The following is a 12121-nucleotide window of genomic DNA, read 5'->3' as shown; positions in this document are numbered from 1 at the left end:
ATTCTTCAAAGTGTTCGTTTGTGAATTAATGAAGCATATGGCAAACTTTATATCATCAACATGAAGACAAATTCTAAATTTATAGAAAATTGTGTAAAAAGAAAAGGAAAACAGCCGCCTTAAATATTAAAACATTGCAGACAACTGAAATGTGTGCCAAATCAAAGAAATAGCAAAAATGACTATTGTAATTCATTCCTGTCTGGTTCGTCTTAATATCTACCATAGAAACTTCAAAAGTTCAAAATACTGCAGCTCGTATCATCCTTAGAGTACAAAAAGCTGAGCACTCCTCTTCCTGCTCTTTAACCTTCACTGCCTACCTGTTCGATCCAGAATCAAACGCAAAATATGTTCACTGTGCTACATTTCGTTGACTGTATCCAGTTCAGTATACCTGTCTAACTTCACCAGACTATACACTCCATGAAAAACTTATACTCCTCTATTGATACTCGTATCCTCGTTTTATTCATTCCATGTAGGAACCTACGCACCTCTATTGATACTCGCATTCTTGTTGTATTCATTCTATATAGAAACCTACGCACCTCTATTGATAGTCGCATCCTTGTTGTATTCATTCTATATAGAAACCTACGCACCTCTATTGATACTCGCATTCTCCTCGTATTCATTCCATATAGAAACCTAAACTCCTCTTATTTCACTATCATTCTCATTGTCCCCACTGTTAAAACGAAGCCGTGAGGACAACTTTCTTTTGCCTACCAGGGCGCAGCTATGTGGAACAAGTTGCTCGTAGAGCTTAGACACAAGGACAAAGTGATTTCATTCAAGAGTGTTTTTAAAACTTACCTTTTTCAACTAAAGGAGGAGACTTAAAACACTTAATAATGTTTTCTACCTTAATTATCGTCAGCTTAATTTTTCTTCTTTAATTTCATGCTGCTTGCTTTTATAGTATTGTGTTTGTATATGTTTTTGTGTTAGGTAACTATATAATATTGTAAATTAAGCGCTTAAAGCTTCTAACGATGAGGCGATGTACTAAGTCCATATTATTATTATTATTATTATTATTAATATCTATATGGTCACTTATATAAGCATTCCTACGTAGCAATACACACACGAATGTCCATACAATAATTAACTCACCTCTAATACACAATCACCCTTGATTACAACGACATATATCAAGGCATACATCATTTCGTGTACATTTGTACTTGTCTATACTAATAAGTGATTGAAAAATGCCTTGTAGAACAATACTGTACATCATAAATTTGGAGAATCTATAACAGATCATGTAAAATATTCTTACAAACGAAACTATAAGTATGTAGCTGTAACAGGTGAATACTGGAAACAAATGCTTGCTGACGTAATTCGTTCAATGTTAACGCCTGATGAAAAATAGGATGGGTTTATTTTTTCTACAATATATCAAATAACTAAGAGAAAGAGGAATATCTAAGCTAAATCAATGTATCAGGTCTAATGTGATACAATAATTCATTGGATAAAGTCTAATATAATATAATAAATAATAAATCAACTTATAAGATCTAATATGAAATCTTTATTATAGTAAGGAATAATTTTATATATTAAGTCACAGTATAAGGTCAAATGTCATATGCTAAAACAGGGGCCTCAAGCTCAAATCACCACGCGGGCCAAATAAGGACTAGTACTTTGACCTAAATCGCGCATCACTTAAACTTTTCATATAGTGAAAGTGGCTCATGTACAAGTGTCACGTTTTCTCAACCATAGTTCGTAAGTCGTGTATAAACTAAGGTATTATTATTACAAGTCATGATTGATGTCTGAACATGCCGCAGGCTAGAGTTAATCTCTTTCGCAAGGTTACCGTGACCAGACACGACCCGGCATATTGAATAGGCATAGGCGTTAGACTTCCCACCTAGATGTTACAGCTTTGTCCAAGATCAAAGGAACCGCGAGGTACCGGGACGCGTTCTAGATCTATCCCACGTGGACAGACAACGAGAAGGACATTGTCCGCTACGTTCGGTTGGATCGAATCAAGGAGACATCCAGTGGGGATTGTGATGGAGGGTGACAATTTCGATCCTAATTATAACTTCTAAATAGCAAGCGAAAATTTAGTTCTCCTGGGAAGATTGCTGAGCAAATATGATTACTCCGAGAAGGCTACGCGTAATTTGTCGGTAAACTTAGGAGATTTTAAGGAAAGTAAAGGCTTTGTAAAGGTCAGTAAATTATTTGCTCGAATTTTGCAGAATATTACGGCATTTTAATTGTAATAATGTGTAGTATGCACACTTAATTACTAGGATCGTTTAATACGTATAATTACCTTTGTAGTGTTTAATTTACATGCGTATTTGAGAAATATATTTGAGTATTATGTCAATTAATAGGTAGATTGTTAGCTTGTGGTCAGAATTAATTTTATAATTCGCTAATAGGTTACCTCGTAGTAAACTAGTGCATTTATTCATGTAATATATTAGATTTTACACACGCTTGAATTGTGAATTTGGAAAATGGTTGAAGTGTGCAACATTAGTCAATATGGATATATCAGAGCATGGATATTTAAATATTTGTACACTTTATATCAATTGTAATGTAACGAAATGCGTCTACTTCTTGTGATATTGTTTAGTATAATGGGATTAGTAATCTGTACTGATGTGACGCAATTTATTGATGTATATATGAGAAGTAATTGATACCGTGCTTTTAATACGATGTTGTTTTATCCTACAAGAACGTACGAGTCTTTCGATGTGAATGAATGCGTGACCGAAGATATTTAATAGCCGTTATCTGATGATAGGCTGGGTGTAGTGTGAGATGAGAGGGATTAGGAAAATATTGTACCGTCCTTGTGTTTTCACAGGAAGCTTTTTCGTGGACAGAACTTCCGGTTCAGTGAGTCCCGAGTCTGTAAGAGGGTAGACGGAAGTAAGACTAGCAGAGCAGTCGGAGTCGACAAGTCTCGTCGGTATAGAGTCGAGAAAGAGGAGGAAAAGGAGTCGAGGAGGTGAACATGGAAAAGAAAGAGGGTGTATAGAGAAGTCGATGAGAGAAGATATTTGAGAAAGACGAGAGGAAGATGATAAGGAATTGGAGGAATAAAAGAGAAGAATACACAGATGAGTAGAATACAAGGACAGGTTGAAAACTATCTCGCACTACAAACCGTATGATGCAATAGGCTATCACAGGGTCGAGCGGAAGGAGAGTACTTGGGAAATTTTAATCATCTGATTATTGAATTGTCATTAAATTGTTATCAGTCGAACTTCTCATTTTTGTATATTCATTCATTTAACCGTCGGCATTGCTGACCGTGGTGGCACGGAGCTTTACATATATCTTTCACTAATTTAACTTCCAACCAAAATTGCGCCTGGGTGGGACTTCTATAACAATTTAAACAAATATTGGAAGCACCCAACCCCACACCTACCACAGTGACGGCATAACAACCCCGCCACGCCACAACAAATTAGTTGATTTAAATGTCGGTAAAAGAGAAGTATACGTTGTAACAATCTAATTTTGGTACAAAAGTGGCTGGCTGTGTTGAAAATATTTCCATAATTAATTAATTTACAACATTCCGCCAAACAGTAGCTAAGCGAAAGAAGAAGGATCTACTACTGATGGTTGAAACTTAGAGGGCAGCTTTGAAAACGTACGCAATAATAAATAACAAAGAAAAGAAATTAAAACATGACCCATCACTTATTAAATCTGCCCAACTCCAATAAAAGAGTTTTTATACCACTTGTTATCTTAGGTTAAGCATCATTGTATTCAGGAAATAGAGAAACCGTTGAATCGTATGATCCAATTGAGGGCAGTACGCATGACGAACAAGTTCTAAAAAAGTCAGTTAGAAAGGTGTTTCAAGCGAAAAGAAAACTCCATTTCCAGAAATGCTACAAAGTTTGACAGCAATAAAAAGGAAGTGAGAAAAATACCGTAAATGACATTATTTACCATGAAGCAAACTCAAGGCTCATCTGGTTGCAGCATGCTTCCAGAGACGTTTTTATAAGATATCCTTAAGGTCGCCGTCCGACATTGATATTAAAGAAGTCATAATTCCTGTCATCCCGATTTCTTTACCTTAGTTTATATTTAGTCATTTAATAGCACATGAGATACATGTCAGACCATATAATTTAATAACAAAACAAACAGTAAAGTAAAGACACTAAGCTACACATTTCTTAAAAAGAAATGTGAGAGAAAATACCAAGCGAATCACTTTTGTATCCAACTTTACCAACCACAAGCAAGTATTTAACTTTAGGTAGCCAACTATTAACGAAATAGTAAATGATCTGATAAAAATTGAACATTAAAGAGATATAAAAAATAAAAAACGCATACAAAAGGTTTTCAACACTGGGTACAGGTTAGCATAGCATTTTGGTATATGTACAGCAGCTACAGGTTTAGGAGTTACAGGAATAATTACAGAATATATAATCAGTTTAGCTTTTAGTCGTTATAGTGTAATTATACCATGGTGTGTTGCAAAATCTATTATTTTGTAAAACAAATTGAAACACGATGTGATTCAAATCTCTGCTTTAAGTAAGTCCGATAGTATTGATGCCATGGTGACCGAGGCAATATACGATAATGAAGAAAAATAAATACAAGAAATACAATTGGATTGTTTCCAAGTATAAAAGATACAAGAAGATAACGATCAGGAAAAATGGTATTAAAACAAAATATATCCAAACATTGTTAGATGATGGATAGACAATGAAAGGGGAAAAGATTTTACAGAAGATTCTAGCAAACAGGAAACGGAAGTAACGGTACGACGTAAACGAAAAATATGTATCAATTGGTTGTTTGAACGTTAACTGTTATTTTCAGAATATGAGAGCAATATATATATATATATATATATATATATATATATATATATATATATATATATATATATATATATATATATATATATATATATATATATATATATATGTGTGTGTGTGTGTGTGTGTGTGTGTGTGTGTGTGTGTGGATACAGCGACTACGAATTGTCCATTTCCTTATAGATTTTAACCAATTTTATCAATTCAACGATAAGATTGAATCACTATTTTAATTTTAAGTGAATATTATAACATTGAAATGTACGTGATGGAGTGACTGCTAATAACAAAAATAAAAAAAATTGGGATTGGGTGTTTAAAACACAATTAAAGTATTCTAGTAATTCTTATCGATAATTACAGTGTTACATAATTATATATAACTTCACCTTGCTAAAATTTAATAACCAGAGATCACTACAGTTTGTGGGATTTTAAAACCAAAATCTGTATCAATTTTTCCGCACCAAATCAATATACCAGATTATATGGAAAAGGACAAGAGTTATCTAATGTTCAACAAATAAAACATAGGCAGACAGTTACGATTCACTGGTCTTAAACTTAGCAACAGAAAAGAGAGAAAACCAACAAGTTTAGTAAAATTCAGCCAACAATTTTTTTTCCCTATAATACAAATCAAAAGTCTTACAAGAACTTAAATTACTGTGACTTAAATTACAAACAGTCATAACAGTTCAGCCAGAAGTCAACAATTATAGAGAATTCCAGTGGTGTTCCAATGAATTACAATTTTGAATGTAATAATGAACCAATAGATTGGAATAGTTTTGATGTATCACAATAATGTAATCTAAAATGTCTCTAAATGAATTCACAATAATCCCAAAATGGTAACATAAACAGAAAGTATTAATGAGCACTTTGTGATTCCATTGAATAATTAAAATATATAAATCCTCTCATATGAAAACTGTACACAACTGTAAGTATGAGTCCACTTCAGATTTTAAGAGAAGAATAAATAATACAGATGAAAACAACCCTAATGGAAAAACCAAAGAAACAATAATAGACCATGATGTTCAAAAGTTCATTTTCAGAACATTATAAGTTGTAAACAAGATCAGGTAAATTGCTCAAACTTTAGTAAAGAACATGGGAAACATCAGGTTGACCAGGAATTCTCGAGAGGAAACCCAATGTCCTGAACTCAGATTCAAGTAAAGCATGTTTCCTGCAAATAATAATAATTAGCTTATAATATAATCTGCAATCACAGAAACGTGTTGCAGAGTAAGATGTTGTTTACAAAAGATGACATTAGTCAAGTAGGCCCAAACACCTACCTTCTATTATGGACAAAGGTCAATCATACAATGAAAACTAAATATACACAACACCAAGCCAGTCAGTTTGTTTGCTTTATAGCATGCAAAAGTGTATATAATCGTATTTCATTGTTCTCCAGTCGATATTTAGAATATACATCGACACTTAAACTGACAGAGCAAATAAAATTATCATATAACATAACTGATAAACCGATTGCCCTTCTTCATCTTCCACTTTTTTACTTCTTATCCTTCTAGTTAACATTAGTATTGCTGCTTAAACAACAACTATAACTACTTATAACTGCAATGTTTTAAAGATGAGACTCATAAATTGGAATTATTTGTGCTTATTTTCTAGGTGGAACAGGTGACATAGCTTGTCAAGAGATATCAACCAATGGAGTACTTAAAGAGCTGCACGAACCCACAGGAGGAGATTTTGGAGGTATCACTGTAGACAATGAATTCTGGCAATTTCTACTCCGTTTAGTGGGGATTAAGGTTTTGAAGCACTTCAAAGAGCAACATACTGATGATTATTTAGACTTATTTGAAAACTTTGACAAAAAGAAATGTAATTTTGATGACGCGCTTTCCGAGGTGAAGTTTCACATACCCTCAACATTTATTGAGTCCTATAAAGACATCAACGGCAGGGAGTTCAAGGATAGTCTTTCGAGTAGTCCTCTCAGACATGTGGTGGAGATCAAAGGCGATAAACTCGTCTTAAAGTCACAGATTATGAAAGGTTTCTTCGAGAAATCCATCTCGCAGATAAAATCCTGCATCGAAACTTTACTCAACGATTTAAGTTCAGCCGGAATCTCGCAGCTTGTTATAGTTGGGGGATTTTCCGAATCTGGATACCTGCAAAAGGTCTTGCGAGAATACTTTGGAAAACGGCTGGAAGTTATTATTCCGGGAAACCCAGCGGCGGCCGTTGTCAAAGGGGCCGTATTCTTTGGTCATAATCCAGGTATAATTTCTAAAAGGGTCTGCCGCTACACCTACGGAATTGCAAGAATGATGCGATTTAAAAAAGGCACTCATCCAGAATCTAAACTTAAAATCATAGATGGAGTTTCCTACGTGGATGATATTTTCAGCATACATGTCAAGCGTGGTGATATCGTAGAACTCGAAAAAGAAACCGCCGCCTTGCCATATTATCCAACAATGGCGCATGTAAAACAAATTATCCTTCCTGTGTATGCATCTACTAGTCCCAATCCGACATACATAGACGAAGAGGGTTGCAGGCATGTAGGAAATGTGATAGCTGAGTTATCGGACTTCGAAAGGGCAACTGAAATGAAGCTTTTGGTGAAATTTATTTTTGGTAGAACTGAAATCAAAGTTCAGCTACGCGAGGAGAATACTGGACATGTTGTAGGAGGAAAAGTAGAATTTTGGGGCTAATGGATGCCAATGGATGTTGTTGTAACATGTTATTATGAAAACTATGATAGTTCAGTGTATTTCCTATTAAGTTATGTCAGACTGTATCAGTAGTATACTTTAAAAATGCATAAGTCGATAGGGTTGCTTTTAAATAACCGATACAGATTTTATGATAGAGAAACGTTAAATGTTGTGGCTGCCGTAATGAAAAGAAATCAAAACTAATGGTAACAGAAAAACAATCATTCGGTTTTCCTCACCAGCCTGATTCCCACTAATTGATATATAAAAAGGCCATTTGCTCAGATGTGTTAAATTAGAAGCTAGCTTTTCTGTAATTATTAAGACATAAAACTGAGGAACGAAACAACAGAATTTCCATACAATATATGTTCATACCTACCGACAACTCAAGGAAAATGATTTCGTACATATATATCAGAGGCATATATATACGTACCCTATAATTTTCCAACCAACCAAACCTAACTATCAGTATTAAATCATTGAAACATGTATATACAGCAAGCGCTGTAAACTAACACATTCAGACAAAATAAGAGACCCATACATTTACATAAATGTGTCATAGCATGCACATGTCTGAGTTTGAACTACTTACAGTCCGTTCCGCAAGATACCAATGTCGCCCTCTATAGACTCGATTTGCGAATATCATGCAACACTTGCCAACCTTAGGGAATTTGATAAACTGGCATGCCAATACAATTATCGACCATAAATGTGCCAACACTACAATTAGCATCTGCGGGTCCTAGAAGCAAATCATGAAAATCCTTAATGCGAGATAGTAGCTTAGTAGCTTCAAGATGCATTTTAGCTCGTCTCAAAACATTCACAGGAAACTTGTTCTAACACTCGTCTTTCAAACGTCTAAGGTTTCACTTACAATACTAATCTCAAGTTGCAACCACTATCTGTATGTAAAATAAATGTCTTATTTTGTCCTTATCAATTCGATCATGAACAGAAAAATGAAAATAAAATAACGGTTTATTAAAAAAGAGAATTTAATAATTCACCTCAAATTTTGAATGTTAATGGCCTGAATGAATAAAAGTGTAATAATCCCTTTGCGATAGTGTTATTCATTTATTACCCAGCACAAACCGAACATGTAAAAAAGCATACGAAAGCTAGTACCGTATTGCTCAATTAATCGCTCTCATGCAGAACATTACCTGATAGGTATGTTAATATAAGAACTGATATTAGTGGTAATTAACCAAACAGGTACCAGACCTGGGAAGATTTTACTTTGAGATACACCGCCGTGATAAAAATTCCCTCCCAAAAAACGAATATTTTGAAGGAATTATTTCCAGAATAGCCTAACACAAGTATTTTGAAGATTACCTCAGTGTTTATTTCGTATCATTATTAATTTATTTAGTTCTGGCAAATATATTTATATTTACTTCAGTTAATATTGATTTGCTTATAGCTTTGCCTCGATGTTTTCTTGTAATCTATTGCTTTCATATGTGTATGATTTTGAGACTTGTCTGTGGAAAAACGTTTGATGTGTGCAATGTTTTCTCCAGCCTATATTACACCCACTCATCCACCCACCCCAACCCACATATACAAATCGTAATGCGCGAAAATTTCGTCACGTGATCCGGTCATCTATCGGCTGTTTTAATGCAAAATGTTTAAGATGCTCTTATTGGTAATAAAAGGTATGCATTTTTCAAAATATTCGATAACACATGTAAGCTGTTATTAGGCATGGGAAACTCATAATGCCATAACAATAGTCAGCGCCTAGTAAACAGAATTTTTGTCAGCCATGGATTCTCGGTGACTGAAATTAAATGGAAGAAAGAAAGCCTTCCAAAAACTCTAATTTTAAGACAACCCACTTCATCCGGCCAAAAAGGGAACTGAACATTTCCAGAAAAGGCAGCAAGCTGGAATATTCCATTCTATCCATCGCTATGATCATAAAAGTGACTATATTTTGGGGCCACAAATGACAATGATTCTGAATACAGTAAGACCCGTTGAAGCAATTTGAACTGTATTAAAATGATTCTTGTCTCCTTGAAATAACCACACGGAAAGCTGACAAAGCAATTCATTCGATATCTTTCTAGCTTTATGGATAAGATCATCATCATATAATATCATTCAATTTGTCACTTTAACTTTTTGATGCAGTTATGAAATTTGTTGGACTCGCGCCTGTTTGCGGCATGTTTATTAAACGCATTTGCTGGACATGTTCATTTGCGTAGAAAATGCGATATTGTAATACGCAAGGGATCTAACAAGTGAACGAAGTATCACCTGCTTGAGTCTAACTTGAGAGCAATGTTTCCTTTACTTACAAGGACTTCAATACAACAGGTGTTATCAACTGACGGGTTTTTAAATGCGCAAATATATCAGATACTTTGCTTCTTGTCAAATAATAACGCCAATTTCACAAAACCATATTTTCACACTTGCATTGTTGTTGTGGGTTTTTTTTTTTTTTTGTTTATGTTTTTTTTTTTTTTGGCTTCATATGTTCATGATTCATGAAGGAAATCCACCCAAACACCTAGTAGAAAGATATATTCCTATCGCAAGATAATTCCTTGTTAAAAAAATGGGGAGGAACCCTTTTACCAGCTAGTACGTGCTACCATAAAGTCTTTGCAAATACTCTAAATCTCCTAGCAAATAGCTAATTACTTGGTTTGATAAATATTTTTCCAACACCGATCCTCATAATCAAATAAAAATCAGACTCTAGTATAGCTTTAAGCTGACACTTAAATACATAAAGCAAATTCTCCAGTTTTGTTATAATATTAAAAGTCTCATATTTTAGTAGCTATGGTTCTCCATATTTTATGGCACTGCTACGATAGGCAGACGTGTATCTTTATGGCACTGCTATGATAGGCAGACATATATCTTTCTATAATCTGGCCATGCATAATTGTTCTGTCCATGTCCTCCCTGAGTGGGATTCAACTACTGTATTATTACACCCGAGGCACTGCACTTGCACAATGTGACCTACATTACAGGTTTTATAAATTAGTTCCTAAATATGTTGTTCACGATCTAAATGTAATACCTTTTGACTTAATGTCATTAAACTTACAATTTTGATGCATTTATAGTTGAAACCGAGTCAGGCACCAAAACAAGATCCTTCAATTTACTCTCTAAGACCAACTGATGTTGTTTCAATTTGCCTTTGGTTTCGGCACATAAATTGACCAAACAATTACCACTCTATTGTCTTAAAATAAGTAATAGCAAAGAGCGAAAAACCATTATTTCACTAGAATATAAAGTGAAAATATTAAAAGAACTTACGGTATTGCTAATTAAATCCAAAATGATCCTTGAATTACTGACACAAGTCCTAATAATTAATGTTCTGAATAAACTTTAGTAGAAATCCAAATTAGTCCAACACAGGAAGTGCTAATGTGCCTTTTTTGGTCCGTGTCGTGGTGATGTGCCAACACTCTTTTGTTGAATCACAATAATACAATTCAAGACTACATCCTTATTTGAAATGTTACGATAAATGCAAGTATCCATTTATAATAATGTTAATTTTAATGAGCACTTTGTATTTCCTGTGAATAAATAATTTGAATGAATAAATTCCAGCCCCCATTAATGGTCACAACAATGATTATAGTCCTCTATTTGACCTCATGTCACAATTAACATTTTCTCTTAAAAAATATATTACCAAATGGAAAAATTCATTCTAGAAAGTTCCCAATGTTTATCAGATAAAACCTTAGCTATAATTAGAAGGTCTGTTTCTAAAATTATAATATAAAGAACATAGCAAACACAGTATCCTTGACTAAAACCAACATAAAAATGTTTACTTCTATTAATAATGATCATAATATTAAATCCATAATCACAGAGAAAAGATTACTTAAGTATTAGTTGTTTACAGAATATAAAAAGATCAATGATACAGGTCAGGTAGGAAATATACTTGATTTTGGGCAAATCAAATTCCAAAATACAGTTATCCATTGCATATAATGAAAAAGAAAATTATATAAAAAAGAACTAACAAACAATGCAAATTAAATATACATGATAAAACAACAGTCACAATAGACCAAAAGTCAGTCATTGTTTGTTTGTTGTCTCAACTGCCCTCCTTCTAGTAAACAAGCTAACTGAATCTCTCTTTCTGTAGCAGTTTCCTGACCTCCTTAAGTATGGAAATTCAATAGGTGACAACCTGATTAGTCTAGATTTAAACCTTCACTTTGACTGTCCTAAAAACCCATATACACATAAAAAAAACTCCTACATTCTATTCACATTTTCAACCTGTCAGTTAGCTAATCCACCCATAAAAGGGGTCACCTTTTAGACTGGATTCTTCATAGACCTGGTGATAATATTCTACAGTCTTCATTGGTGTTCCACGAATTTGATCATCATATGCCATCTCAACGTATCATTCCCTACCCACTCACCCATCCATCTATGTTTACTACTATGAGAAATCTCTGTATCATATATATAACCCATCTAACGAATGACACT

The 12121-nt window shown here is 33.9% G+C and overlaps 1 protein-coding gene across 2 annotated transcripts in view; it reads left to right on the top strand.

Annotated features, from left to right (window-relative positions):
• Positions 1 to 8664, top strand: part of LOC149798072 (heat shock 70 kDa protein 12B-like) — a 38524-nt gene extending 29860 nt beyond the window's left edge. For both annotated transcript variants that reach the window (XM_089963154.1, XM_089963155.1), the window contains one exon: positions 6525 to 8664. In XM_089963154.1, the coding sequence (XP_089819280.1) occupies positions 6525 to 7585 (1061 nt within the window). In that variant the 3' untranslated portion in view covers positions 7586 to 8664. The remainder of the gene's footprint in view (positions 1 to 6524) is intronic.
• Positions 8665 to 12121: the final 3457 nt, after the last annotated feature.

Source organism: Sinohyriopsis cumingii, chromosome 6 (assembly GCF_028554795.1).
Source record: "Sinohyriopsis cumingii isolate HCF-2022 chromosome 6, ASM2855479v2, whole genome shotgun sequence".
Lineage (NCBI taxonomy): Eukaryota > Metazoa > Mollusca > Bivalvia > Unionida > Unionidae > Sinohyriopsis > Sinohyriopsis cumingii.
The sequence above is the reverse complement of the archived record's forward strand: the minus strand, read 5'-3'. Positions and strand labels throughout refer to the sequence as shown.